We start from the raw sequence: 27981 nt of genomic DNA on the forward strand, positions 1-27981 counted from the left end.
TCGGGACATCCATTATTATTTTTTTCTTATACAGGCATGTGGTTGTCAGTCCCATGCCCCGTGGTATCAAGTGCCACTCCAGAAAAATTCCTGATGACCTAAAGGGGATTCGAACCCGGGACACTTGCATCATAGAGTGAGTGCTCTACCACTTGACGCATTGAGTGTCCGTGAGGCAGATTTGCTGTGCAACATTAGAAGCTAAGTGTCCGAAATTATAAGCAAATTGTTCAAAATTACAGTCAAATTCACCTCTACATTTTTATTAATTTTTAAATATATTAGGATTAATTTTAGAAAAAAAAACAAAGGCAAAAGAGCAAAAAAACTGAACGATTATTTTTTCTTGCAGTTTTTTAACTCAACGTTTATCGAATTTTCGTTTTATTTCTTCAATTTTCTTGTATTATTTTCACCTAGTGCCACCGAGTATGAGATGAGGTAATACGGTAATGGAAAATTTACGTAAGAATTACAATGAAAATGCGTAAATTAACGAAATACAGCTACGGCGAGCATTTTATTGTCAATGTGATTCTGCCCTTAGAAATTTTTGAATTCCATTGAAATAAGACTAATACTTTATCCAAAGTTAATTAAATACTGAATCTTGAAAATTATTTTACTTGATAAACCAGAACTATAGAACATATTCCATTATGAAGTGGACACATTCTAGGAAAAGCTCATGAAACATTTGATAACCTATCACTTTCAAATTCTCAAAATTAACCGAAAGTAAGAGAAAAAAAAAGAAAATCTATGATTTCCATTATAAGTTTTTCATGGTTACGTACATAAAAAGTCTTTCAAAAAATTCAACATTTCCAAGAATTTTTCTGAACGGAGGGTGAAAAGTTTTATCATGATAAAAGCTCATCTATCTTCCAACAAAGGAAGTGGTGGGTGTTCAAACATTTAGGAATCCTTGTAAAATAATTTATGTGTCAATTTGATATTTATTGCTGAATATGGAGCAAAAAAATATAAAGGAAGAGTGAGGACGAAGGGATAGAATGTGGTAAAAATCATGATTTGCTCACTTAAAATGCCAATGGTAGTTTTCTGGTTGATAGTTGAGAAAATTTTTATGTATTGCCTAAAAAGCTTACGCGACAATAAAAATCCCAAAGTCTGCCACCCAGCTTTTTCTTTTCCCATCCCAACATATAAATTTATTCTTGCCCATGATTCTTCAGCGTGTAATCTTGCCATTGAAGCACAATATAACCATTAAAAGGACGTTTTAGGAATGTTGATTCGGTTGTATATTTGAATATGGTTCACCCCAAATCAACAGAATGGGAAACCCAGAGAGAGAGAGAGAAAAGCCAGACAAAAGGGAAAACCACAAGAAAATGGGTAAGAAATTGAGCCAATAATGTGGAAAAGAATCTCTTTCTCCCTTTCTTTTTTAATTTAGATTCCTCCCACACTACACATCAGGTCAATAGAATATAGAATTTTCCCAAATATTCCTCATTCTATGATACTCAATTCACTACTAATTTCAGTTTATTTCCTTCGACACCACGCATCATCTACCGAGCTGATAGCATTTCTGGGTGGAAAAAGTGCTCCGATGGCATAAAAGCTCTTTTCTATATAGTTCCAAACATAATATTATGTACACAAAGTAAATACGAAAATATATACACAATGTACCTGAACTTCCGACCACAAAATCACTTTGCGTGAAACTTTTGCCTAAAAATAGAAATAACCATGTAAATGACTTTCATCATCAGCAGGTGCTTATTTAAAAGGATTCCTTCTTTTACTTCTTTTTTTTTCCCAGGAGACCACCCACTCATTCGCTACATATTAGCATCCAATGTTCTCATACTGAAGTACAAAAATATTCACATAGAAAAAAAAGCTCCTGAGAGTAATATAAGAACCTCGCCCTGGAGGACGAAAAAGTTATTGCCTTGAATCAACATGAACTTAATTTGCATATCACATTTTGTCTCTCTTCTCTGTAACTATTTTCGTACACATTTCTTCCTTTCAGTCCTGTTGTGTCGCTATAAAACAATATTGGTCAGTTGGAAAGTTCAAGTATTTTTTTCTAGATCTTCCACACAAACTTAAAGACCAAGATCGAAAACATTGTTACACAAAAGTTTTACAAAAACGAAATGTAGCTATCAGGGTAATTGTATCAAATTTCGACAAAGTTGCATGTAAGCGCCAAAGTCGTAAGTTTGCAATGTAATATTTTTTATTACAAATTTAAGTTTTCTGTTGCTTCTTTTTAAGGAGTGTTGCGTGGAACCTTATAGATAATAGACATAGGTTTGGGTAATATTTCGGCCACCTTAATTCGCGTCGTTCCTTGCCCTTCCGTAATTCTTCCAAATATTTTTCGCTTCTTTTTCATTGTAATCACTTGTAGAACTTGCAAAAATTAAAAACTTGTCGAAATTTGTGGAACAAAAAATGTGGCCGAAATTGCAAGCCGACCGAAATTTGGTACAGTTGCCCTACATTAGATGCCGAGATGAGAATTTTAAAATTTGTTTTACTTCGCAAGATATCTTTATTTAAAGTTACAGAAAAACTAAAATTTTTCCATGACTTATATACATATTTGAGAACACAACGCCTCTGGAGTAGGTTTTACAACCTATAACTTTTGTAAAGAACGGACAGGAAATTAAGACCTTCAATCCTTTACATCCTTTCAATAACCTTACTGATGTGAAAGCCCTCTCACATAAAGATTTGTTTATACTGTACCAATACGGAGGTATATCAAAGAGATCTTACTTAAAATCTGTTGTAAGTTCGAAAAATCTAAACCGGTAAACAGTACAAAAGTGAATAAATTCATGAAAATAATGTTAATTTTAATGAAATTGAAAATCAAACGTTCTGTCAACCCGAAATTCCATAAAACTACATAAAAATTAACTTTCTGCAGCTAACACTTACGCACTTTTGTTAACGTTTTTGGCATTTGAAGTATCAGAAATACCATAAATTCGAAATGATAGAAAACTCAGCGCTAAAGCGACGTATATATGAACTTGCACATTAGACTTCCAGTCAATTATCAAAAAGGTTTGGCTACGCTTTATTGTGACCTTGTCTCTTCGTAAAGTTATTACTGAAAAGGTACAATCAATGGAATACCAAAAATTTACAGAAAAGATTCTGCCTAAATTACAGGCGCTAAAACAAATAAAATAAAAACACGAAATATTTTCGTAAATCGTTCAAAACAAGCAATAAAAATGTAAGATGAGAACTGAAGCACAAAACCGAAAATGATAATTCAGTGATCGTCGAATGGGGATAGTTCTGCAGAATAAAAAAAAACTTTCCCTTCCCACAGCTTTCAATGCCTTAAAGAAGTCTTCGGTCTTAGCTATGTGACACCGAAGGGGGCCAAAATCCCGGAAGCCAAAATCCCGGAAGCCAAAATCCCGAATGTTCAAAATCCTGAATGGGATGAAATTACAGGTAGAATAATGTGTAGAATAATTTCCCAAGACACAGAAAATTTCCCTTTGCCTCCAGCAAATGCGGGTGCAATCGTGGTAGTAGCTATGACACTTTTAAGAATTCGGGATTTTGGCTTTCGGGATTTTGGCCCATTCGGGATTTTGGCGTTCGGGATTTTGGCGTTCGGGATTTTGGCGTTTGGGATTTTGGCTTTCGGGATTTTGGCTTTCGGAATTCTGACCGGTACCCATGTGACACAACTAAGTTCTCATCAGGCAACATTTTTTGGAAAAAGATTAATTTAGGATTGGATTATTAAGGGAAAATTAGCTATAAGATTCTAAAAATCCAATAAAATTGGTTACTTTTTTAGGATTTCGAGCCCTTGGGGTAGTGGGCTAAATCTCTAGTCCCTAAAGATCGCTTTACGTATCTTCACTGGTTGAAAACGCCTGGTTTCTAGGGCTTAGTCTTTTTTTTAGGGGGAAAGAAGTGTCTTCACAGGGCTATATGGAACATTGGGTACACTGTGTCTAATGTATTTCTCCCACCCCAATATAATCATTGTAAGAGCCCAAATAGACTCAGGCTGATCTTCATGAATATTTAGCCCGTGAAATTTGGCAGTGAAGATTTATTCCAAACTGTCATTTACTTAGGACTTAGGATCATCAGTTACAGGTCCTTTGCATAAATTTCCTTTACCGAATTGTAAAAGCTAAATACCTTTAAGGATTAGCCTAGGTATATTTGGGTCTGAACTCTCCCAGCCCGATGTTCATCGGATTATCGTTTTTCGTAAATTGTCACTTCGAGCCCTACCCTACCAAAACCAAAAGAACAATCATTGTTGGATGTTGATTTGGATAATAGATTTATGTAGGGTCAAAGGAACACCTTTTCGACAGGGAACACTTATTGGCACTTTTGTCAAAATTTGGAAATTTATTTAATGTATCTAATAAAGTCAAAGTAATAGAACGTTTTTCCGTTAATCTACGTTTTTCGGTAATGATAAATGTTCAAATTTCGTATTACAAATGGTACAGAGGGTACAGAGTAAGGTGTCAATAGGTCCTGACACGACTTCTTAAAGTGTAAATAGGTGTTTCTTTCACCCTATGCCCTTGGACTCTTAACCTTCAATTACTTTTAAGTCAAGCAGCTCAGTTTAATGCCTGGCTTCTCAGAAAAACACATGAATTTCCCAAATGACCCCTTATTGGGATTACGAAGTAGTTCGTGCTAGTGAATACTTCAATTTTCGCTTTTCCAGCCATCCTATCAATACTCAACACCAAGCCACAAAAAAAATCTGGCAAAAAGGGTCAAGGAAATGGAGAGGAAAATAAGTGAAATTTGTAATACAAACATCTCCCTAGCACGCAGTAAAAATCCCGTTTCCATATTATCCTAATGAAAACGAAATGGAACGATACTCTGGCCAACATCCATGTGGAGCCCCTTATACTTGCCTATCAGCCAAAAGATGACGAGAATCAGGCGTCGCCAATCCAATTTGTAAATGTAGAAATTCATTTTAGCCAAAAACGAAAAACTTGCTCTCTTTCGACTTTTCTGACATTGTAATATAGGGCCCACCCCCTGATTCCACTTGCTTACTTTACCAAACAATTTTTTCGCATTATATTTATACACAACTGGTAAGATGTATGTAATGTGAATCAATTTTTACTGCTCAACTTTGTTTCACTCTCCGTTCGTTCATCCTTGTGTCGTGTCCTCATTCACCCTCCGATACATCAAAATGCGATCCATGGTGCGAAAGAAAGGAACAAGAATGTGTGGTAAGAAATGGAAAAGAATAATAAAAAAGAACTCTCTTGGAAGATATTGTACAAATGTTTGATTCTAGAATAAGCAGAAAATAACTATTTACCCAACCGTTGTGTCATCGAAAAGAAAAGCTCTCTGCAGTGAAAATGGAAAATGAAAAGAAGTTGAATCGGAAAAATTTCCTGTTTCTATAAAGTTAGTATAATGGCATTTTGACGCTATGAATTGATTTGAGATGTTAGAAAAAGACTAAAAGATTTTTTTTTATCGAACAACAAATTCATGAACAAACACACGGAAGAGCATTTATTGACATTCGTGTTTGGATAAAGAATTTTTCCTCTGCATGGAATCCACTTAAGAATTATTGAATTCAAGGGTATTTTCTGTTTTCCCACACATTCACTTTAATTTTGTAGCCAAACAAAGCTATATTTTGAGTAACATTTATAAAACGAAAAATCTTCAAATACTATTTCAAAATTCTGTAAATTTACTCAGTGTAAGTACAAATCTCCAGAATTAATGCCAAAACTCATCATTTTGGAATATAAAACTCGATTCCATTCAACTTTCGTTACACATTAAACATCCAACTTGTTTCGTTTGTTTAGTATTGTACAATGCAAACAATGAATTGTGTATAAAATCACTGTTGGTAAATATGAACACTATATTACATATAGTGAAAATTTCTCTTGATTAGCCAAAAGAACTGGATTGGAAAACATTTTGTATTACAAATACTCAATCCTTTGTCAGAAATATTAATGTTAATTGAAGTTTTTTTTTTTTTAATTCTACTTCAGAAGACTTTTTCATTTTATATGAACAGTAAATAAATAAACTTCTACTGTAAATTTGTTGAAGTAACAGGACAAAATTATCCATAACCCACGCTTAAATTGTGAAAAAAAAATTTGAAGCTTTATACCCTAGACAGACTTACGGTTTTAGTCGAGAGACGGCTTAACGGTATTATATTCAAAATATTGATTAGACTATATTCCAATCGGCTTCCCACTAAGCCATCTTACGGATTAAGCCGTTAGCCTAGTTCCCAAGTTTAGGAATTTTTAAATAAAAATAAATTTCAGTGATTTTTTTTAAAATCTGTAAGACAAATTGCTTTTGATATACAATATTAAATTCATTTTTTTTCCAAAAATAAATTACAGTGTTTACGCTAGTAATGTCGTAATATCCAGTTAGCGGAGAGTATCGCATCCGGACCAAGGGGTAGATAACTGTGCCGGTCACGGTTCACTCGAGTGCCGATCTGTCGATCTCGTGCCAATCTGTCGCAAGTACGTTTACAATATTAATGTTTCCAGCACAGTATATAAACCAGAAGTGAGCAAGGACCGTTTGAAACTGAATTAACATCGAATAAAAATTGCACGCCAATGGTCGAAGCGCTATCTGAACAAACTTATTTTGAAGTTTATTCAGTTTCAAATGGTTCTTGCTCAGCCCTGCATTAAAATTTACCACTTGAATCATTTGTAGGAAATTTATAATGTTTTTAGATTTAGATCACAGTGGGGGCGGTTCCTCGCGGAACCGCTGCACCCAGGCCTCCTTTTGGGCCCATTATGCATCCCCGGTTAAATTAATCCCTGTTGAGGGCAAGATGGTTCGAGCCAGCCCGTTTTTCGGATAAACTCCATTAAACAGGGCGGCTTCAATCTTGATAGGTCTTCATCACACAGTTATTTTATAATGTTTTTATAATAATTTATAATGTTACTTGAGCTTAAACTAACGCTGTACTTCATAAGAGTGAACTGCCAATTAAATTCGAAGATTCTTCGCTAAAATCGGTCGAGTCTACAGATTTTTGTGAATGAAAATGGCATTTCAATATGCCAATCTGTCGATATCTTTGCAAAATTGTGCCAATCTGTTGATTTTTACCTCCAGATCGGCACAATTTTGCCGATCGCCGCTCACGGTTCACTCCGAGAGCCACTTATTCACCCCTTGATCCGGACAAACCGTAATATGGAAGTTCTTTATGAGGTGATGGCTATTAGAGCATAAATCAGCCGTCTTGGATACTTTCACCAAATGTGAGCTAAAACCGGCTAAAAGTAAATCTGGACACCCCTACCTAGCAGATCATCCACCCCTACTTGTAGTGCGAACCCAAATCCTTTAGTCGTAAATTAATTACACTTTTACGAAAAACAACTGGTACGAGTTTTGACAAGATTCATTATCCGGCTGCAGAGAATCGCAAGATAGAACTCGAAAGAGGGATAAAATTTATGGAATAAAGTTTTTGATTGCTCTAACATTTATCCGAAGTCACTTTTTGACAATTACTCAGAACGTTTTTAATAAATTGCAGCTCAGGACAATTTAGAGGATTCAACTGTAATTTATACGAAATCGACCATTTGTCTTTATGGGCTTTATGCCATTCTAAAATAAGTTCAGAGTTACCCAGATCTAAAACATAACCTTACCCTGTTGACACAGAAATGGTTAAATCCGTTTCTCCAAACGTTCTTCGAGACAAAAGTTTGTTGTTATTATTGAAGATATGATGAAAGGAGAAATGCCACGTTTTGTGGTCATATCTGCATATCCATTGCAAAATCATATTTTTCTCAAATTACCCAGTCAACATGAACTTATTAGACTAGGACTTTAACACGGTTGAAATGAAAAACTGGTTGCGATGAAAACTTCTGATCGAGAAGTTACTTAGAGTCCGGTTTTACATAGGTTTCGTCGTCTATTGCAGGGGCCTATCAACCCTAATAAAAAGTGAAGCTATTTTTCATTTTTCATGTAAAAATTTTGCAGATATTGGACCGCGACTTAAACAAATTTGCTCGTAGTTCTCGTATTATTTCGGCCAACATTATGAAATAAGTATTTATAGATAGCCTTTAACACACAACTTCAAATTACATCAGAGTGATAAGTCAATACTCTTTAGGAAAAGACTTGCCAATAGTCTTCAGTGCCTCGATGTAAAAAAGTATGAAAAAATGAATGTCGAGTGGCCCTTGGTCCATTGTAATACATCCGCTTAATTTCATCAAAATTCATTCATACAAAAGTCTGACACGATTTTTGGTTACCAAATTCTGCTTAAAGTGCCACTTTGGATGTTTACTACGCAGTAAGATCTATTCTAATCATATTCCGGATAGAAGTAGCAGGAATAGTTTAAAATCAAATTGATACTTTCCTCCGAAGTTCTTGGTCACTGGTTTTAATTTTCTTAAAAGCCTATTCACGTTTTTCTATATTTAAGTTCTCGCAAGAACCAATACTTATGCTGTATCACTTAATTTCGGCTGATTGAACGTTTTAGTTAATTTGGAATCAGACTATTCCGAATTTTCCAGGTTTTTGTGCAGAACTTTATTCACCTTTGCAGTACCATCTGGCATTTGCTTGAAATTGAATGATGGATCGTGCTGAAATTTGCAGCAGTTGATCTGTGAAGAAAAGCAATATACTTCCGAAGGATTTCGCTTCACACTACTAGAAAGGGTGGGGGATCTGCTAAGCTTTAACAGAATGCCTAGAAATATACTAAATATTGAGCCTGGAAGGACAATGATCAGAGAACGTTCCAAAAAACAATTGAAAAGAATGAAGAACTAGACAATGTTTTTAAATGGCTGGATGTACTAAGATACTGGATTAAGATGTCGGAGAATCGTAAACACTATAGAGAAAATTTCATGCGAAAGTTCTGGTCCCTTAAAAATTCTTTACAGATAATTAAGTAAAGTTATATGGTTAAACCTTAAGTTCCAAGCCCTTATTAAATCCTTGAGCCCGTTTTTAGAAACTCATTCGTTATCTCCGGTAAAAGGCCTTTTATTTTAAAGTGTTTATCATAATTTAATCCTTAAACACAAAGCGAACAAAATTTTACAAAATCAAACCTATAATGAGTCTATCAAGATTCTTTTTGTTTTTTTTCAGGAATAACGACAAGGACCTTTCGACTCTTTATAAGTTTTAGACCTAATGGCCTCTACACTTAGTAGAAATTTCTTTAAAAAATATCTTTTTAAAGAAAAGTTTCCCTATTCTTGTAGGCAGAAACATCAGAATTTAAAAAAAAGACATTTTTTTACGAAAATTGCTTCTAGTGTGTAGACCTAGACAGCATAAGGCTTAAACTGCTATAATATCTTATCAGTCAAGATCTTTTGGAATAATTTTACTTAGGATTAAATTGTTAAGGGCATTTTTTTTATTTTATCCTGAAAAACCAATAAAATTAGTTGTTGTTTAGGATTCTGGGATCTTATCGGAAACTGGGCTAAACCTTTATGTAGTCTGAAGACCACTTTAAATACTAAAAATTGGGAGATGAGTCTTGAAACGTCGTTAGCCATTTACTTCAGACAAAAAGTTCTTCATTTTGACACTAAATTTTAAATTTATATCTTTAAGTTTTCTACTTCTCAGAATTAAATGATTAATCACTGAAACCTAAGTTAATACAAAAATTAAAACATATAATAATAATAATAAGCAAAAAATAACTTTAAATATGTACTTTTTTTATGATTAAATTAAAAAACTTAGAAGTGTCTTTCAAATGATTTTAAACTAATTTATTTCTTTATAGGGATTTTAACTTAAAAAAAGTAAAATTGCTGTATCTGATCTTTTTAGGATTTAAAAACCTTTACATCATAACCAATAAATAGTCCAAATCTACTACTAGTAGAACTACTACTCAACCCCAACTCGCTTCAGAAGTTTCGATTGAAAACCGATACGAACGGAGCGGTATAAGTTCATTTTCGAATAAGTAAAATGCCTAAAAGTAAACAGCGAATAGATCAAAAAATATTACAAAAAAATGTTCAGGTATAACTCTCCCTTCCAACGTTCATGCCTTCACTGAAAGAAATCCGAAAAAGTTAAAATAACATTCCGGAAATGTTTATTTTACCTTGCAGTATTGATCCAAAATCGGTGTAAATATTACCCTTTTTAGGTGTATTGGGGGTTAAAAAGGTGTAAAATTAACATTAAAAAATGTTGATATATTTTTACACCTAAACTAAAAAGTGTTAAAGTTATGAGGAAGAAAAGTTAATCGCACCCTCTTTTTTTCTCAGTGTTTGAATAATTTGAATTTTCTTTTATTTTCCAAAGAGACTTACACATTTCTATTAAATATTAGTTAGCTTTTTATCAATTATTGATAATTACGTGATAATTATGTGTAAGGCTCTTAGGGAAAATAAAAGAAATTCATATTTCTTGAAGGCATGAACGTTTGAAGGGATAGTACTTTCCCCTAATAGATGAATAAGTATGGTCAATTAGTAAACCGTGAGTATTGGACCTGTTTTTCCCCTGTGTTCAGGTAATCCAATCTGCGGAGATTACATAAAAACACATTTACAGCATAAAGTATTATTTAATCGATTTTAAAACTTTGAATAGCAGATAAAATTTCACAAATTCGTTTCAAATATTTAATACGATTGTAATTTAATACAAAACGGAATTGATTTTGCAATTTAGTTTGAGTACTGCATTTCATTTTATTGGTACTGCATGAAAACGATACTTTTCTGAATGTTATAATTATCATCAATTTAATAATCAATTTGTGTAATATTGCAATTACACAAACAACTTTTTAAAGATGGATTGCCATTGTATGTTTGTGTATACTTAAGGGAAATTTGACTGATGCAACAGACTTTCCTAAATCTGAATTTTCATAAGACGAAGTAACAACATTTAGTGATTGGAATAAATCGTTTTACAAATCCATTGAACTTTCATACTGATATATAAACAACAATAAAATTGCTACGTGAAATTGTTCCACTCACTCTCCTGCTGGCAAGAATTCAAAATAAACAGAAAATATATAAACAAACCCTGGAGGAAAAGTCGAATGCAATGTCAAAAAAGCAAAATAAACAACGTCATTCTGTGAGTAATATTTCCTTTTAAAGTGACTTTCTGGGAGTACCATTTGAAATCCTTCACAAGAACCTTTGAGAAACTTTGCATAAATTTGTGATTTGTAACATAGCAAAAGACCACAAATTAGAGAAGAGATTTTGTAGCAAAGTAATGTGCAAATTGGCAAATTGTTATATATGTTTCGTTGCCTTCATGAAATATTACGATTTTGCAAATTTCATTACATTTGCATATACCCCAGTATAAATTTGTGGTGTAATACGTAAGTGTATAGCCATCAATCAACATTTCCACCCACAAATGCTACTGAATATTACACCAAATGCTGACATTCACTTCACTTCTAATACAATTATAATTGTTTACATGATGACGAGACCACCTGAAACCTATCTATCCGACACTCGCCTATGTGAATGTGAATTTATCACAAAAAAAAATATTGCTGATTGCGGATGTTAGACCGGCGCAAAATTTCCCAACATCATGGATAAGAAGAATGATTCAGTCAGTGTGCAAAGTGCGATTGATGTGCAAGTAAATCCAAAGAACGGAGTGGAATTTTGAGTATAATTCTCAACTTTTCGCGATATGATTTATGAAGTAATTATAAAGTATAATTGTTACAATTATCCATCCTCTAATCGCCCAAAAATCCAAAGTGTTCTCTGTAGTATCTCTTTAATCGACCAACTTTCTTCATTCTCTCGCTTTAGCATTTTATGCTCAACTGAATTTGTATTTTGTGCAAACAATCTTCTTATCCAAGTGCTGAGACGAGTGAATGCTATATTTTGCAAAGGATAACGATCCTCTCCATCAGATACCATTTATATTTATATCCACTCTTGTGATGGTTCTATTCCAAAATACTCGCCAATTTGGGTAGTCTGTGAGATAGGAATGGCAAAAGGAGTGGTGCCATCAACCCATAAATTAGACGACACATTAAGAATTTGCGGAGAAAAAAAAATAACCGAGTAGCGTGAAAATTCCTCCAAGTGTGTATGTGTGTTACTTCCAATTCATCTAACATCGTCCCACACCCAAAATCGAATTTTATTATCAGTGGAGTGTTGTGTAATTTTTTCAATAAATACCGAATGAGCCAGAAAAAAGTGACTTGAGAGATAAGGTGAATTAAAGGTGTGGAAGTTGGTATTTCACGCACGTTTAGAATTATTCCATTCATAACCCAACTGGTAGAAGAATATCCCAAGAACAAACTCACTCACACACTTCTTCATTTCGAGAAGTCTATTGGTATCGAATAAGACGGGAGCTTTTTTTATAAATATCAACTTTTGATAACTCTAAAGCCAATTTTAAAACACTATAATACTACACTGAGAGAAAACTGAAGACCTAAAAATAGGGTTAAGTGGGGCACCTTTGAATTGGATTAAATTGAATTAAATAGATGTCAAAACCGTGACCCTTTCGAATGGTACCTGGTGACCCTTTCAAAGAGTCAAATATGATCCATCCTTTGGAAAAGGGTCAATTTGACCCTTTTATTTTTACCAGTGTGGTTTGTGGATCACAGTAAGTAAATTGTATCACAGTAAGATCTAGTTAAATCCTCAGTCATTCCTTTTCCAACAGCTGCACTGAATAGTTTATTTGAAGTAAATACACTGAGAAAAATAAGTGTTATGACTAACACTAAACACCGATGAGTGTTACTGTTACCCTTGAATGTTGCGCCAAGTCTGTCAGTGACGGTTCAAATAAGTGTAAAGTGAACACTTACTCCCTTTCTTTAATTTACGTATCTTTAATTTTACTTCGGATTATTTAGAAGACAATTTTCTCAACGAATGTTCAAATTAGAGATAAAAGAAATTATCTTAGATGTAGGGGTCCATCAAGCCTATTTTTCACTTTTCCTTGTAAAACTTTTCAGATATTACACCGCGACTTAAACAAATTTGGTCATAGTTCTCGTATTATTTCGGATAACATTATGAAATATATATTTTTAGATAGCTTTTAATGTCCAATTATGAAAGTGATTGAACAGACTTCTGTTCGCTTGGTACGTAAGCCCAAGAAGTTTTGTGTTTATGCACAGAGAGCGACAATCAGAGCAAGTGACTCTCAACTCACAATTCAACCCAAATAGAGACAGGAAAAAATTCCTGCCTCCATCCAGGCTTGAACTGGGGGCCTTTCGCAATCTAGGCGAATGCTCTACCAACTGAGCTATGAAGCTATTTAATGCCCAATTTCCAAATATAATAGACTGATAAGTCTGATAAGTGTCTCTATGCTAAAACGTATGGAAAATTGAATATCGAGAGGCCCTTGCTTGGATGATATAGAGAACTGTAAGGTAGTTCAGGAAGCTGATTTTCCAAAAGTTTTATTAACTAAGGGCTAAATTTCGAAAGGCGGACACTTAGAAATGTGTTCGACTTTCAACACAATACGGATTTTAGCAAACTACCATATTTGCTAGATAAGGTAACTGAAGTAAAGATTGTCCGGTTAAGAAAAATTGGCTGCCTTATAAAACCTAATCTTTGACAAGTCTTTTAATGCACTTTTAAGATGCTTCCACAGTAATGAAAATGTTGCGTTTGAATTCCTGCAGAAAGTCTTCTTAAAACCCTTAAAAGGCGGCACTTTATTTTTAGTGTGAGTGTTTTTGAACAGACTTCTGTTCGCTTGGTATGTGAGCCCAAAAAATTGTGTGTTTGTGAACAGAGAGGCGACAACCAGAACAAGTGATTCCCAACTCCACCAATTTGACCCAAATAGAGACAGGAAAAATTCCTGCCTCCACCCCGGATTGAATTGGGAGCATTTCGCTATATAGACAAATGCTCTACCAACTCAGCTATGGGGGGACGGGCTCTGATTGCTTTTGCCACTGATCTCAACCAATTCCCATGTGCACATCAACTCGTTTTGACTCACACCCAGCCTAAGAAACGGTATCATGAGTACAATTTACAATTTAAATTTTAGTAGTCACAAGGACGGGACAAAGAGCGCTAGCCGATTTAAAGAATTTTTGTTCTATAATAATGCCTTACTTAGAAAAATGTACAAGACACTATTGAGAAGAAAATGCATTTTTCGAAATTTCATGCGCATGTAGTTATATGCTGAAGCTTTTGTTGTAGTCCGAATATCGATGTGCCCTACTCTCAGCATAGTCCGACTTTTAGCAAACTACCCTATATTCAAGCTAAGTAAGTGTAGCTAATTTCTCTTGGATATTATTATAAGGTTACTGAAATACAGATTATCCTGATAAGAACTATGCCACATAAGTTGCTTACAACATAGAATCTAAACCTATTTTTGTCATTCAGATCTCTTATATTCTTTTTAACCATACCTGTGCATTTAATTTTATTTAGAGACATTAACACAAATCTACCGACCATTTTTGGTCGTTTTATCTAGCGCGCTCGGTCGTCAAATGACAAACCGCGGTAGGTAAGGACGCTCAACATTTTTCTCTTGGAAAAGAGGAAAAAATTAAAATTCAAAGACTGAAAAATATGCACATTTTAAGAAACTAATAAAACTTGCTAGTAACATTGTACAGTTTAAATATGTGTTGATTTTAAAATTTTTAAACTTAAACTTTCTTTTGGTAAGAAAGTTCCATTGAACCACTCTGACAAGGCGAAATGGCAAATTGAACGAGATGAATTTGACGAAATCTTCCGTAGAGTTGCCGAGTCAATGTCACATAAGTTCAGAATAAAAGCAAAACAAAAAAAAATAAGATGTGTTTCGTGTTCTAACTAAAACACAACTAAACTAAACATCTTAAACTCAGTAAAACTCTGCAGAATATTTATCCTCCAAAGTGTATACATTGGGCTGTGCGTATTATTTATTTTTTCGGTACTTCATCACCATCACTGTCTATAACACCAAGCGGCAACACATGGCAATGACGTTTCTTTTCGCCATGAGACATCAGAAATTGCTTTGGTTTTTGTTACTTTTTGCCCCATACCTTTTATTACTTTTTATCCCAAGTAGTAATTTTTAATAAAAAGGATTTCTGGAGAAGAGAATCTTTAGAAAATGCTGAAACAAATAGCGGATAGTACTCAAAGAATCCAAATCATTTAGGACATATTCTGCATTAATTTTGAAAAATAATTAGGTAAAAATTGATATCTTCTGCAAGTAAAATATTTCAAAAATAAGGCTAAAGATTTCGATATTTTTTTATTTTATAAATTCCTTATTCGAATTCTAAGAAACTTACGACGTTGAAGAAGGTTTATAATTTTATTTAATCTGCTACGAGTATCTTTTTATCTTGGAAGATATTGAATTTTGAAATTTTCTATTTGTGACTTTTTGCTCCAGTCTCCCCTACTTATAAATTTTCAATACTACCTAAAAAAAATCTAAAGTTAAAAAGTACGTTCATTTCAGTTTTGAAAAAAATCGGTAATTGAGTAAATTACAAGCTTTATGCTGACTAAAGTTTAGGTAGGGAAGTACTGCTTTCCTCTACTTCCACTCTAAACCCCAGATTAAGGAAAAAAAAACTTTAGAACAAGAATAAATTAAATATTTTATTATGGCCCAAGTCGTATAATTTCCATATTGTAAAGTACTATAATAAATTCCATTTTTTTTTTCAAACCATATAATCACGTTTAAAGAGGTAGTGAAAATGTGGGAGATGAAATCTTATGTGGTATGTTGAAACTAGAAGAGCCTAAGCCATACCTGGTATATTCTATATATATTAATATTCTTAACAGCCCCTGCTTCTAGGCTCTTATCATTGAAATGATTTATATTTATTGCCCCATCAAATGCATCCACAAATTCTCCAAGCTAATTCATGTTCACCACATTAGAAAATCTATATAATATAGGTGAGGGGTTGAAAGCTCTTTCGCTCCATTTAGTGCTTTTCTGTATTATTCCATGCATAGACATATTTCTCTCATGACACTTTATATATGAGTGGAGGTACATAAATATATGGAAAGGAGAAAGGCATTGAATTTCGAAAGCACATTTCAGCACAAAAGGATTTAATTAGCGACAAGTCGTGGATGGTTGGAGGATTTTATTGTGGGAATTGAGGAAATGAATGGAATGATAATGATCGTTGGAGTTGGATCAATTCTCTTAGCATAATATAGTCTTTTATTGGTCCCAAGGGAATATCTCAAAATCCATGAAACATGAACAATGTATTATGATTTGGAAATGGCAGTAAAAAGAGCAAAAATGAACAGTGGAATGAAGTAAAAATATCCTGATATGACATAAAAAGCAATAATTATTGTACATTGAATGATACTTCATATGGGAATAAGTAGAAAAGTAGAAGAAATGGATAGAATGAACTTAATTAATTTTTATACTCTTACAATTGGATGGGACAATTAGAGAAAATTGTGCCTTTTAATTTAGATGAAGTGGAATCATTATGACTATTTGTGATTGTTTCTTTTTTTTTTATTCTTCTCTGCACTTCATTTGCCATTTTAGCTTTCTCCAACATTATCCCAGTGCCCTAGAAATGTTACATTTGGGAGAAAAACTTGAGAACCCCGGAATTCCTCAATGTCAGAACTTTTAATGTAATTTTCTCACACAAATCTGAGAGAAGGATGTCTTAAATCTCAATTATATTACAGTACTTTTAGCTCCGTGTCTTACTTTTACAAACACCATACCACCCCAACAATAGCCACATTAAATAATGAGAGCATATTGATGTAGACTTTTACGTGACACTTGCTTGCAAATGAGGAGTCTATTACCAACAAAGTGTGAGAAAATTAATTAATGTTGTATGTTTCACGGAACAAAAGTTTTAGGGAAAGGGGTATAACTTTTTGTTCTGCCCATGCCACAAACTTTTATTCACCAAGTATGTAATGCCGGAAAGGTACAATTTGAAAAGCAAAAAGGAGGTGAAAAGACAAAAGCAGGGAGCTTGGATACCTGGAGAAAATTTGTGACTATTAACAATGCCACTAGTGCTCACAACAGCTAACCCATTTGTAGGTTGGAACATAAGTAGAGACGTAACATTAATTGAGCGAAAAATACACCATTTTCTGTTTTAATTTAAAATTAAGATCTTCCCAAGATTTTCCAAATTCATTTTCTAGATAATTCTGCAACAAATTTGGAGAAAAATTTAATGGGGTGTTCTAAAAATTCAAGGAAGATATCTCAAACAGTTTGATCAATGTCAATTAATTTTGAGCATACCCATCTTCCCATGTAAGTGACCTACGTGCATCTGTATGGTCCCAAAATAGGGTGGAGTAACCACTTATCGCCACTTTTAGGAAAAAGTTAAATTAATTGTATCTTATTTCGGATAACTCAAATTTGACACAAAGCTACTTAGATATATTGAGTCTAGATTCGTCAAAACAATTGTCCTACAATTTAACGCGGCAGTACCTAAAAAACTGGTTTTTATTAGCAATGTAAAAATATCCACTTCGTCGCCACTTTTTACCACTTTTCGCCAGTTCTGTAACCACTTCTCGCCACCCACTTAAAAAGGTTCAAACTCGATTATCTTGGGCGATATTATGCAAAGAATACATTCAGAATTTCTTTCTCTCTATTGCACTATTGCAGAAAGTAAACAACGTAGATTTGACAAATGAGAATCTATGAAGTGAAGTTAGCGTCGCCTATTGAAAAGCTATGGCGACAGGTGGTGAATCAATTTTAGAATATTACCACTTTCCGCCATGGCTCATTTTTACATAAAAATTATATAAAATGAAATATTAACTAACTAAATACAAATTTTATGTATCGCCGAATGTAATTAAATATTCAATAGGCAAATTACTTTTTCAAAAATTAAATTTTGTTCGATAAAAGTTTCATGACACTTACTATATTTGGTAAGAAATATTGGATTCGATGCACTTGCTTAAAATATTCCTCTAAAAAATGCTCAAACATTTAAATTCAAAACAAAAAATTAGTGTTTTTTGACTCTATACGTAGCAGCAATAAAAATACAAGTAACTTTCCGGCTCATTTATTTTATAAATCGTGAAAAATAGCGATTTGAATATACGTGGCGAGAAGTGGTGATTCCACCCTATACAACCAATGAAGGGATTTTTTCTATCGTTTTTATCCCGGAGGTTAGAATCGACGATAAGACGGCGATGGCCTCATGGGAGGTGGGAAAAAATAGAGATGACAATTAAATTAAAAATAATTTGAATATTACCAACGTGCTCTTTTTAACATGTTCCTGACCTATTTTCTTTCCTATTTCCTGACCTATTTTTACCCATTTCGTGATATTCTCTAACAAAGAAAAACTTTACTATTTAATGCTTTCTAGCTATAAATTATCTTGCGAAGAACTCAGTGCTAATTAATTCATTTTGCAAGAATTCTAGTCATTTTCAAAGCGACAAGTATAAAAAAAGGATCTCTTTAATTTCCATTCATCCCCAAATCAAATTTAAATACATTAGTAAAAATTTCAATATTGAACTACCTCAGACTTTAGGCAACAAAGGCGAGACATAACTATTAAAAAAAACTTTCTTAAACTTAAAGTTGTCAATCCACTTCATTCAATTCAGTCTGAACTTTTTTCCATAAATGTCAAAAACTTATTGCAAGTGTGTGAACAAAATAATGTGGGAGACATTAAAAAAAAAAGAAATTTTAGACGTGACCTCGAGTAAGACGAATAAAAAAGAGCAAAAAAGTACTTCAACTGCGAATAAAGTTCAACAAATGGTTCACTTCAAGTTTTCACTTAAATCAAATATCATCTTAAAAGTTTGGGAGACATTTTTCTATTATCGCTACCAAAAGAAAGTTATTCTTATTGAAAGACAAGCTCATGTGTTTTCAGTACAAGTGAAAAAAAAGAAGAAAAAAAAGTTTCCATTTCCCTACCCAGAAGTCTCTTAGAGAACTACAAAGTATGTGACATGGAAAGCGTCTTGAAGTTGAAGTTTTCTGAATATTACCACAATGACTATGCATAGGCTAAATTTTATCCCTGATACGAATAATTTCATATAAAGATTTGGAAGACAGTCACTTTGGGGTTAGTCAAGACATTTCAAGGGGTATATCATTTGCAATAAAATTGGACAAGTTTCTTCTCATTGAAAAAATCTGAGAGTTCCCAAAGAATCCCAAATCCCAGATCTGAGAGTTCCGGTTTTCCATGAGTTGTTCAAGCTCCTAGATAATCCGTGGATTCATGTAGTTTCTGAGTAACCTATAGTTTTTTTTTTAAAGATTTCCGGGTGTTTCGTGGATTTCTAGAGTTCCTCTGAATCTCGAGTTACGCAAGTTACATCCCGTCGTTGGTTTGTCGGATTTCTAAATTACCCATTGGTTCCTCGATTTTCCCGATAACCCATAGATTCTTTAGGCTTTTTTCTTTCTCCGTTACTTTCTTTAGTTCCTCAGATACCCGGGTTACCCGAGTTGCCCGTAGATTCCTCATGTTACCAAGTATACAAGTGAGTTCTTCTATAAAGCTGTGACTATCATAATTTTGATATTCACGAATTAATTCCCCTCACTAGAATATAATTGAGAGACGTGTGTTCGGAGGAATAGCGCAACAGTCTTGGTCAAACCATGGAAAAAAGACCATAGAGCTCCGTATTCTAGGCCTTAGGGTGATGAGATAATGGGTTATCTCTGGGCCCTGAGCTACGTACGTGTCTTCCTCGTATTCCCCGGTTTCGCCCTTGCTTAATTACATTATTAAATTTCCGGGTTACCAGTAATACCCGTAGAATCTTCGAACTTCCGGATTATCCGGAATATTAGTGGACCATATGAATTCCCCTGTTTCTCCGTTGCTAACTCATATCTCAGTGGGTTCTGTTGGCTTCCCGGTTTCTTCGTTGTTCACATTAGTTTATCGGATATCCGGGATTCCCGAATTACCCGTAAATTCCTCGAGTTACTAAATTACCCGTAGATTCCTTGTATACCCCGGTTTCCTTTGTTTTATAGAATTCCTGAATTATCAGAAATATCCATGAGTTGCTTGGATTTCCGGGTAACCCACGTGTTCTTTAGGCTTCCTTGCTTCATCATTGTTCACTTTAGTTCCTCGGATATCTAAGATAGTAGAGATACCCGTAGATTCCCCAGGTTACCAGATTACCTGTGGCTCCCTCGTATTCCTCGATTTCTCCCTTACTTTCTCAAGATATTCAATTCCCGCGTTACCAGTAATATCCGTGGATTCTTTGAGTTTCCGGATTATACGGAATATTATTGGAAATAATAATAATAACTCATGGAATATCCATGAGTTGCTTGGATATCTGAGTAACCCATGTGTTCATTAAGCTTCCTTGTTTCTTCGTTGTTCACTTTAGTTCCTCGATTATACGGTTTACCTGAGTTACGCTAAGTGTCCACAAGTTACCAGGTTACGCGTGGATTCCTTGTATTTTCCAGTTTATGCTTTGCTTAACCATATTATTGGATTCCTGGGTTACCAGGAATACCCGTGGATTCTTTGATTTTCCGGATTATCCGGAATATTATTGAGTATAATAATAATAACTCATGGAATATCCATGAGTTGCTTGGATATCCGGGTAACCTGTGTGTTTATTAAGCTTCCTTGTTTCTTCGTTGTTCACTTTACTTCCTCGATTATTCGGTTTACCTGAGTTACGCTTAGAGTCTACAGGTTACCAGGTTACGCGTGGATTCCTTATACTTCCCAATTTATGCTTTGCTTAGACATGTTATTGGATTCCCGGGTTACCAGAAATACCCGTGGAGTCTTTGAGTTTCCGGTTTATCCGGAATACCAGTGGATTTCTCGGACATCCCTGTTTCTCCTTTGCTTATCGTGGGGGAAATTGCCATTCAAACTTCCGTGAGAATTCCCGGAAAACGCTCCGCCCGGATGCGGTAACGCAAATTGTGAAGTTTTTAACCCAAATATCAAAAACCTCACTCTTCTCCAGAGCTTTCGATGCGCTGCGTGTCTTCCTCAGTGGTCAAGTGATGTCAAAGAACACAGCATTAAACACTATTCAATCATCAGGAGATAACTGGAGTTTTGCGTCCGGACGGAGCTTCCTTACAACCTTTGCATACACAGTTTACTGATTTCCCAAGTTTCCGGGAATATCCATGCGTTGCTTGAATTTCCGAGACATCGAAAGAGTCTTCAGGTTTCTGGGTTGTCCCTGGGATCCTAGAGTTTTAAGTGTGTTCTTCTGGTTATCTCATCTTTCCGCAGCTAGGTTTTTTGGTTTCGTAGGTTTTTCGGGTCCCTCTTAATTTCGCAATACAAGGGTTCCCCGTGGGTCCCTCAGTCTTCTGACTCTCCTGTCTCTTCTTTGTGGGTTCCTCGGTTTGTCAAGCATTTCTCATGAGTTATCAATCATTCTCACGAATTCCCCATTCAAAATGGTTCAGGTTCCCCTCAATAAATAACCCCTTGAGGCGATTAGGAGTTTATAGAGAATATTGTTCATCGAGTGCCAACGTCTGCATTTGTCGTTATGTCGAGAACAAAATTCAGCTAAAAGGCATTTTACTTCGCTCCTGGATTTCGTACAATGCTTTTTAGTGATTGTGAATGAATGAGTGCACTTTCTCACTCAATGAAGATTGACAGAGACGAATATTTCATTTGAGGAGACAACTTGTTAAATCAAACACTGCAAATGGCTCCTTATCGCACCACATATCATCATCAACGTGCAGCTCAACTGAATTGTTAAAGCATTTTAAGGAGCACGTGAAATGAATGCCATATAGCAGTGTCTTCATACTGAGCAGGTTGTGCTATCTTCTTGAGATAATTCAGTTCTCACACCATATGTATGTACATACCATATATAACTAATAAGTAATTAAATCCACGATACAAACGAAGAAATGACTAGCAAAGAGTTTTGTTTGTTTGTGCTTGTATAATTGCTTATGTTCTGCACACTTTACTGTTTACTTCCATTTCATGCTACTTTCAAGTAAACACATAGTATTAATTCCGGGAGATGTGATTACGAAGGAATTGTGAAGAGACATCAAATTTCAAGGCATTCAAAAATGTACACTGGTAGTAAATATTTTGATAATACTGAATCAGCAATATGAATTGATTTACTGTTAATAATTTACATGCTTTTGATATTTCTCATACTAAGCATATTTAAATCCCTTGAATGATTTCTGCCCAACATTAGACATCAATTTTTTTTTAACTTACTCAACAATTTTAATTGGAGAAAACAGATTTTTTCTCTGTTATGGGATTGAGAAATTAGTCCAATTCATAAGAAAGATACTTGTTTCAAATTTTGCGAGCTTATAAATTAGTTTCGTAATTCTTTTCAATTTTTTTTTATATTTTTCATTAAGCCTATTAGCCATAGGGGAAAGTGCTCTCCCTTCGAACGTTCATGCCTTCGAATAATGTGAATTCTTTTGTTTTTCGAAAGAGATTTACACTAAATTATCACGTAATTATCAACAATTGATGATAAGCTAACTAATATTTAATACACATGTGTAAGTCTCTTAAGAAAACTAAAAGAAAATTCACCTTATTCGAAGGCATGAACGTTCGAAGGGATAGTACTTTCCCTTACTAGTTCAAATATAATTTCAACAAAACGTTTTTGGTAATTATTAGAAATTTAGCACTTTAAGTTCTTGAGGCACATCAAATTTTAAATAGGTAAGTTGTTTCTCTTTCATTTCGTTAATCGAGAAAATATTGTTAAACCTACTCGAAGAGGTAGGGGAAAGTGCTCTCCCTTCGAACGTTCATGTCTTCGAATAAAGTGAATTTCTTTTGTCTTTCGTAAGAGATGTACACTAAATTACCACATAATTATTAACAATTGATGATAAGCTAACTAATATTTAATACAAATGTGTAAGTCTCTGCAGAAAACTAAAAGAAAATTCACCTTATTCGAAGGCATGAACGTTCGCAGGGAGAGTACTTTCCCCTAATAAAATTTAAAATAAAAAGATATTTATGAACAGAACAAACCATTGCTTTTGTTAAAAGTGATTCATATTTAGAGTGAAATGATCTAGTTTAGGGCAACTGCTTATTAACTAAAAATATTATGACCTTCTTTTGGGCATTGACTATTTTTTTTTAAATATTTACAAAAATTCTTAACTAAATCATAAATATTACGTAACTTCGCTATTCAAAGAAGAAAATTAGAAAACAATATTTTGATTAATTTTCTAGTTAAAAAATAATATTAAAAGAAATTTTTGATAGGTAGGGTCAAATGGGGTAATTCGGAATCATGTCTATTTTGGAATTTTGAGATTTTCTCACTGTTTCAAATGGTCAAAAAGAAATATGAAACCATGAAGAAGTACAAGACTTTACATTCGAGAGTACGTCCTCGTTGGTTTTTTTCTTTTTGCCATTCAAAACTGTTAGAAAATCTCAAAGTTCCGAATTAGACATCATTCCAAATTACCCCGTCTTACCCTAGGGCAAAGGGACTGTACCTTCGAACGACTCAAGTTTCGGACAATGCAATTTTTTATATGTTCTTAATATGTGTGACCCTTGAATCTTTTCAGGAAATTTGAGGAATTGGGCTAGATATTAAAGTATAATTTTATGTTTATTGAAATTCAATAAATATTGAAAAAATGAGTTGGTCGACGCTGGAGTCGTTCAAAGGTAGCGGATTTCCCCTTGATTCACAATTAATAAAAAATATGTTCAATATTTTCAGCAAAGCCAAAATAAAGAAGTTAATTAAAATATTGACATCTCAATCTTTATTAGATCAATAAAAGTTAATATATAATAGTAAATTAATGAAAATAAAATATTTTACCAGTCTTTACGACTTTTAAATCCGTATACCAAAAAGTAACACAACAATATCACACACAGACTTCCATGGACTAAGTAAAAATGCTAGCGTTCGGAGATCCTAGAGGTAGATTCTGCAAACTTGTGAGAATTCACGGGGTAGCTCAAAATTTTAGCTACAAATGTGTGGTCAATCACGTACAAACGCAGGACTACAAGAGTATTCATTGAGGGAAAAAGGAATGAAGTAGAATTTACGAATTTTATCATAATATTGTCTTTCTTGTGTCAAAAACGTTACAGTGATACACCAAAACACTGATTTTAATTTCGAAAAAATCATAATAATAAATCGGAGTCAATTTGGGTCAAAGTTAACTCTATCGGAGTCCGTAGAGTAAAAAAAAAGCTGTTGACTTATTGGAGATTGGCTATATCATGGGTTGACTCTATCGAGGTCCCACTGTATTTCATATTTTTCTCATATTCCTTTAATAAATCTAACCTATCTATGATAATATATTTTAATAGCTGGTCTTAAGTCACACATTTCTTGAAAAAATTAGGTTAGATTCAGTAAAGAAATATGCAAAAAATACAAAGTGTTCGAAATTAGAGTGTGTGCGAAGCCTAGAACCCTTCCCCTACTAGTTTTCAGCTTTCACGATTCAGTTAATGCTAATCGTCTGATTGAAGTCATTTGGTCGAAAGTATTTGATTCTATTTCCCATGACAATTATCATTAGGGTAAAGTGTTCTTGGTTTGCACGGTCCCAAGCTTCATAATGATTAAATTTTTCCTATGTTTCTGAATAAAAATTATTCCGCAATATATTTTAAAAACAACGCACTTTCCTCTAGTTTTTAAAATATGGATGCGATGAGTCACATTTATTGATAAACATAGAAAAAATTTAGTCGTTATGAAGCTTGGGCACTTTCCCTATTCTTCAAAATCTGTCCGCTTAGTATCGTGACTGATAGCTCAGAAGAATTTCTCTGTGATGTTGAATTCTTTTTTCTAAATTAATTAAAATCACTCAAAATTCCTGCTAAATGAAAAATTTCAGTTGAGACAATTTAATAGAAAAAAAATCAGCACTTTCATTTCACTTTAGCGTTCTAAAACAGCTATTGCAGTTTTTCAACCCCTAAAGACAATGCCATGCGAACATTGTGAAAAATGCTGACATCGAAAATTGTGAACAAACATTTGTCGAAAGTTCATTAGGACAAGTGAAAGCATCCAAAGTGAGAGTGATATAAAATGGATGAATCCATCATGCCAATCTTTGCGGATCGTCTTCGTAGTGCAGACACACTCATTTACGAAATTGAAACCACTTTGGGATTGGATACAGTCAACTCCACATCTGCTCCATCAGTGTCAACCACATTGCGTCTCTACGATATCTTCATTCCCCTCCTTGGTGTCTTCATAATTGTGTTAAACTTGGCAGTGGTTATTTCCAGTGGATTGATCTTGAAAAGAGGTGAGTCGTTTCTAATTACACCAGTACACCCTTCTTACCCCAAAATCCCCAAAAGAGAAACACTTTGGCACAATTTGTCGTCACCGCGGTGGCTTTTTGGCATGCCAAAGGGATGAGAAACGCTCTCTTGCGCACCCGCTCAAGTTCACAAGTTTCATGCACGTAATTTATTTCTTGTTGATGACGCCAAACAAAATCCAGCAGATACGTGAATATATTATATTATTTGTACCGAAATTATATCTCACTCCCATGAGCCCATCAGCATAAGTCTATTTGTTCCAATTTACAAAGATGTGATATTTTGGCTCTTTGCAATAGTCCCTATTTCCCATCTTAATGATAATCACCCATCCCGGAATAAACCTCAAAATTATTCAAATCGCATAAAATTCTCGGAAAAATTGCCATTATTCATTTAGCTTGCTCCAAAGATGCTCTCGTTAATATCCATCCAATGAATATCATGGAAAAATATGAATTTACCAAAAATACAATCTTCTTTTTTTTTCAAATTTGCATAAAAGAATTTGCATTGTGATAAAAGTTTGAAAAAAATTTCCAATGGCTCGTGTATAGCTCAAAACAATACAAAACATTAAACATTACACCAACTTCCTGCGTGGAATGTGACATTTACCAAGTTCTTTTGATGTTACTTCGCGAACAATGTTTATCTACATGAAATATAATTCATTTTAAATTGAATTTACATAATGGAATTAATTTTGAGACACAGTAATGCAGATACGAATATTTACCCAAGTATTTACCACACTTGAGAGCTTTTATGCAAAAGAATATTCAACAGGACAATGAGAACTATTCTTTATATACAATGTTAAAATATACCATGATAACTTATACAGTGTAAAAGAACCTTTTTAATGTTATATATTCCATATCTCATTTATGTAAATATCCGTCTCGCATAAATTAATATAAAACGGTAAAACCTTTTGGGTCAGAAAAAATAAATAAATTTGGTCGGAAAATAAATTAAAATTCGGTTAGTAAGAAACTCAAGTCTAAATGAGTATAATTTACTTGATTAACATTTTAATATGGTTGTAAAAACATTACAGAATACTTCTTGATGACCTAAATTCAGGGAAACTTTATGAAATCAAAATTCCTAAGGCTTGCCTTTGCAAACCTATGGCAAACGTAACATCTTTCCCACTCTTTCACACTCTTCTTCTTCCTGTACGTATCATAACAAATTCAATTTAGACTTGAAAGGAAAGTAAGGGGATAGATATTCCTGTCGTTCAGTAATAACCTTCCCGATTTGAGAGCTCTCTCCGGTTGAGGTTTTTCCGTTACCGATTCGAAGATATTATCAGAGAGAACTAAAAATCCGTTGGAAGTTCGAACGTTTAAACCGACGAGTTACACAAAAGTGAGCAAGTTCATCAAAAGGACATTTCTTTGAATGAATCTGCAATTAAGACGTTCTACCATCCTTAAATTCCACAAAACTACACAAAGATTTACTTTTTGCAGCAAAAGTTTGCACACCGCTGCTGACATTGTTGACGATTGAAGTGTCAAGAATATCGAAATTCGAAATGGCAGAACAATCAGCGCTAAACCGGCGGGTATATGAACTTGCACTTTAGGCTTCCGGTAGATTTTCGAATAGGTTTGGCTTGGCTTTGGAGTGGTTTTTTCCCTTTGAAAGGTTATTACTGAACGGAGCCATTGTTGACGATTGAAGTGTGAAGATTACCGAAATTCGAAATGGCAGAACAATCAGCGGTAAAGCGACGGGTATATGAACTTGCACTTTAAGCTTCCGGTAGATTTTCGAATAGGTTTGGCTTGGCTTTGTCTCTTCGAAAGGTTATTACTGAACGGAGCCATTATGTGTTATACATCTGACTAAAGCCCAAAACAGACACAGGGATCAGCTCTAAAAATGAGGATTGGTGTCAATGGTGTCAACACACTCAGGAATCAGCCCAAAATTTGGGGAATCAGGCTGAGCTTCTAAATTCATGAGGTCTAGTGAAATTACGGGGATTAACGAAATCATCGCTTGTGGGAAAAAAAATAAAACTTCACTTTGGGTGTTTTTGGGTACTTTTAGGTACTTTTCTAAATGTCAATTGAGTGAAAAACACATGGAAAGCAATGATACGTAATGGCGTAGAGGCTTAAAATGTATTAATATTGGAGTAATGGGATGATCAGAGTGATCCTATCTGTACGAAAAATCCATTGATATTGCAATTAAGAAATTTTTCAGTAATAAAAGTGTGCCAATTTAATACAAATTGACGCTGAGATGATATTCCTTGATCCTAAATCCTTAGTATATGATAGTATGGACTGATCTTATTCCGCCTAATTTTTCAAGCTGAGTATTCTGGAGGATCAGCCTGTGTCTATTTTAAGCAGAAAGAACAAATGAAAGTCTCGTAAAATCAAAATTCTCATTACTTTCTTACTGAAACGTTTTGTATGTCTATCCTACTCTCTCGCACTCAAAATCGGATTGAA

The 27981-nt window shown here is 34.1% G+C and overlaps 2 protein-coding genes across 3 annotated transcripts in view; one reads left to right on the forward strand and one right to left on the reverse strand.

The window, feature by feature from the left end:
* LOC129800088 (FERM domain-containing protein 8) overlaps positions 1-27981 on the reverse strand; it is a 166415-nt gene that overhangs the window by 48152 nt on the left and 90282 nt on the right. The window lies entirely within an intron of this gene.
* LOC129800089 (5-hydroxytryptamine receptor 1A-alpha-like) overlaps positions 11688-27981 on the forward strand; it is a 45008-nt gene continuing 28714 nt past the window's right edge. Inside the window, exons 1-2 of one of the 2 annotated variants that reach the window (XM_055844465.1) lie at positions 11688-11784; positions 25115-25476. In XM_055844465.1, coding sequence (XP_055700440.1) covers positions 25251-25476 — 226 coding nt within the window. In that variant the 5' untranslated portion in view covers positions 11688-11784; positions 25115-25250. Of the gene's footprint in view, positions 11785-25101; positions 25477-27981 lie in introns of both variants that reach the window. The other variant, XM_055844464.1, reaches the window with a different exon arrangement.

The sequence above is a fragment of the Phlebotomus papatasi genome, chromosome 1 (assembly GCF_024763615.1).
Source record: "Phlebotomus papatasi isolate M1 chromosome 1, Ppap_2.1, whole genome shotgun sequence".
Taxonomy (NCBI): domain Eukaryota; kingdom Metazoa; phylum Arthropoda; class Insecta; order Diptera; family Psychodidae; genus Phlebotomus; species Phlebotomus papatasi.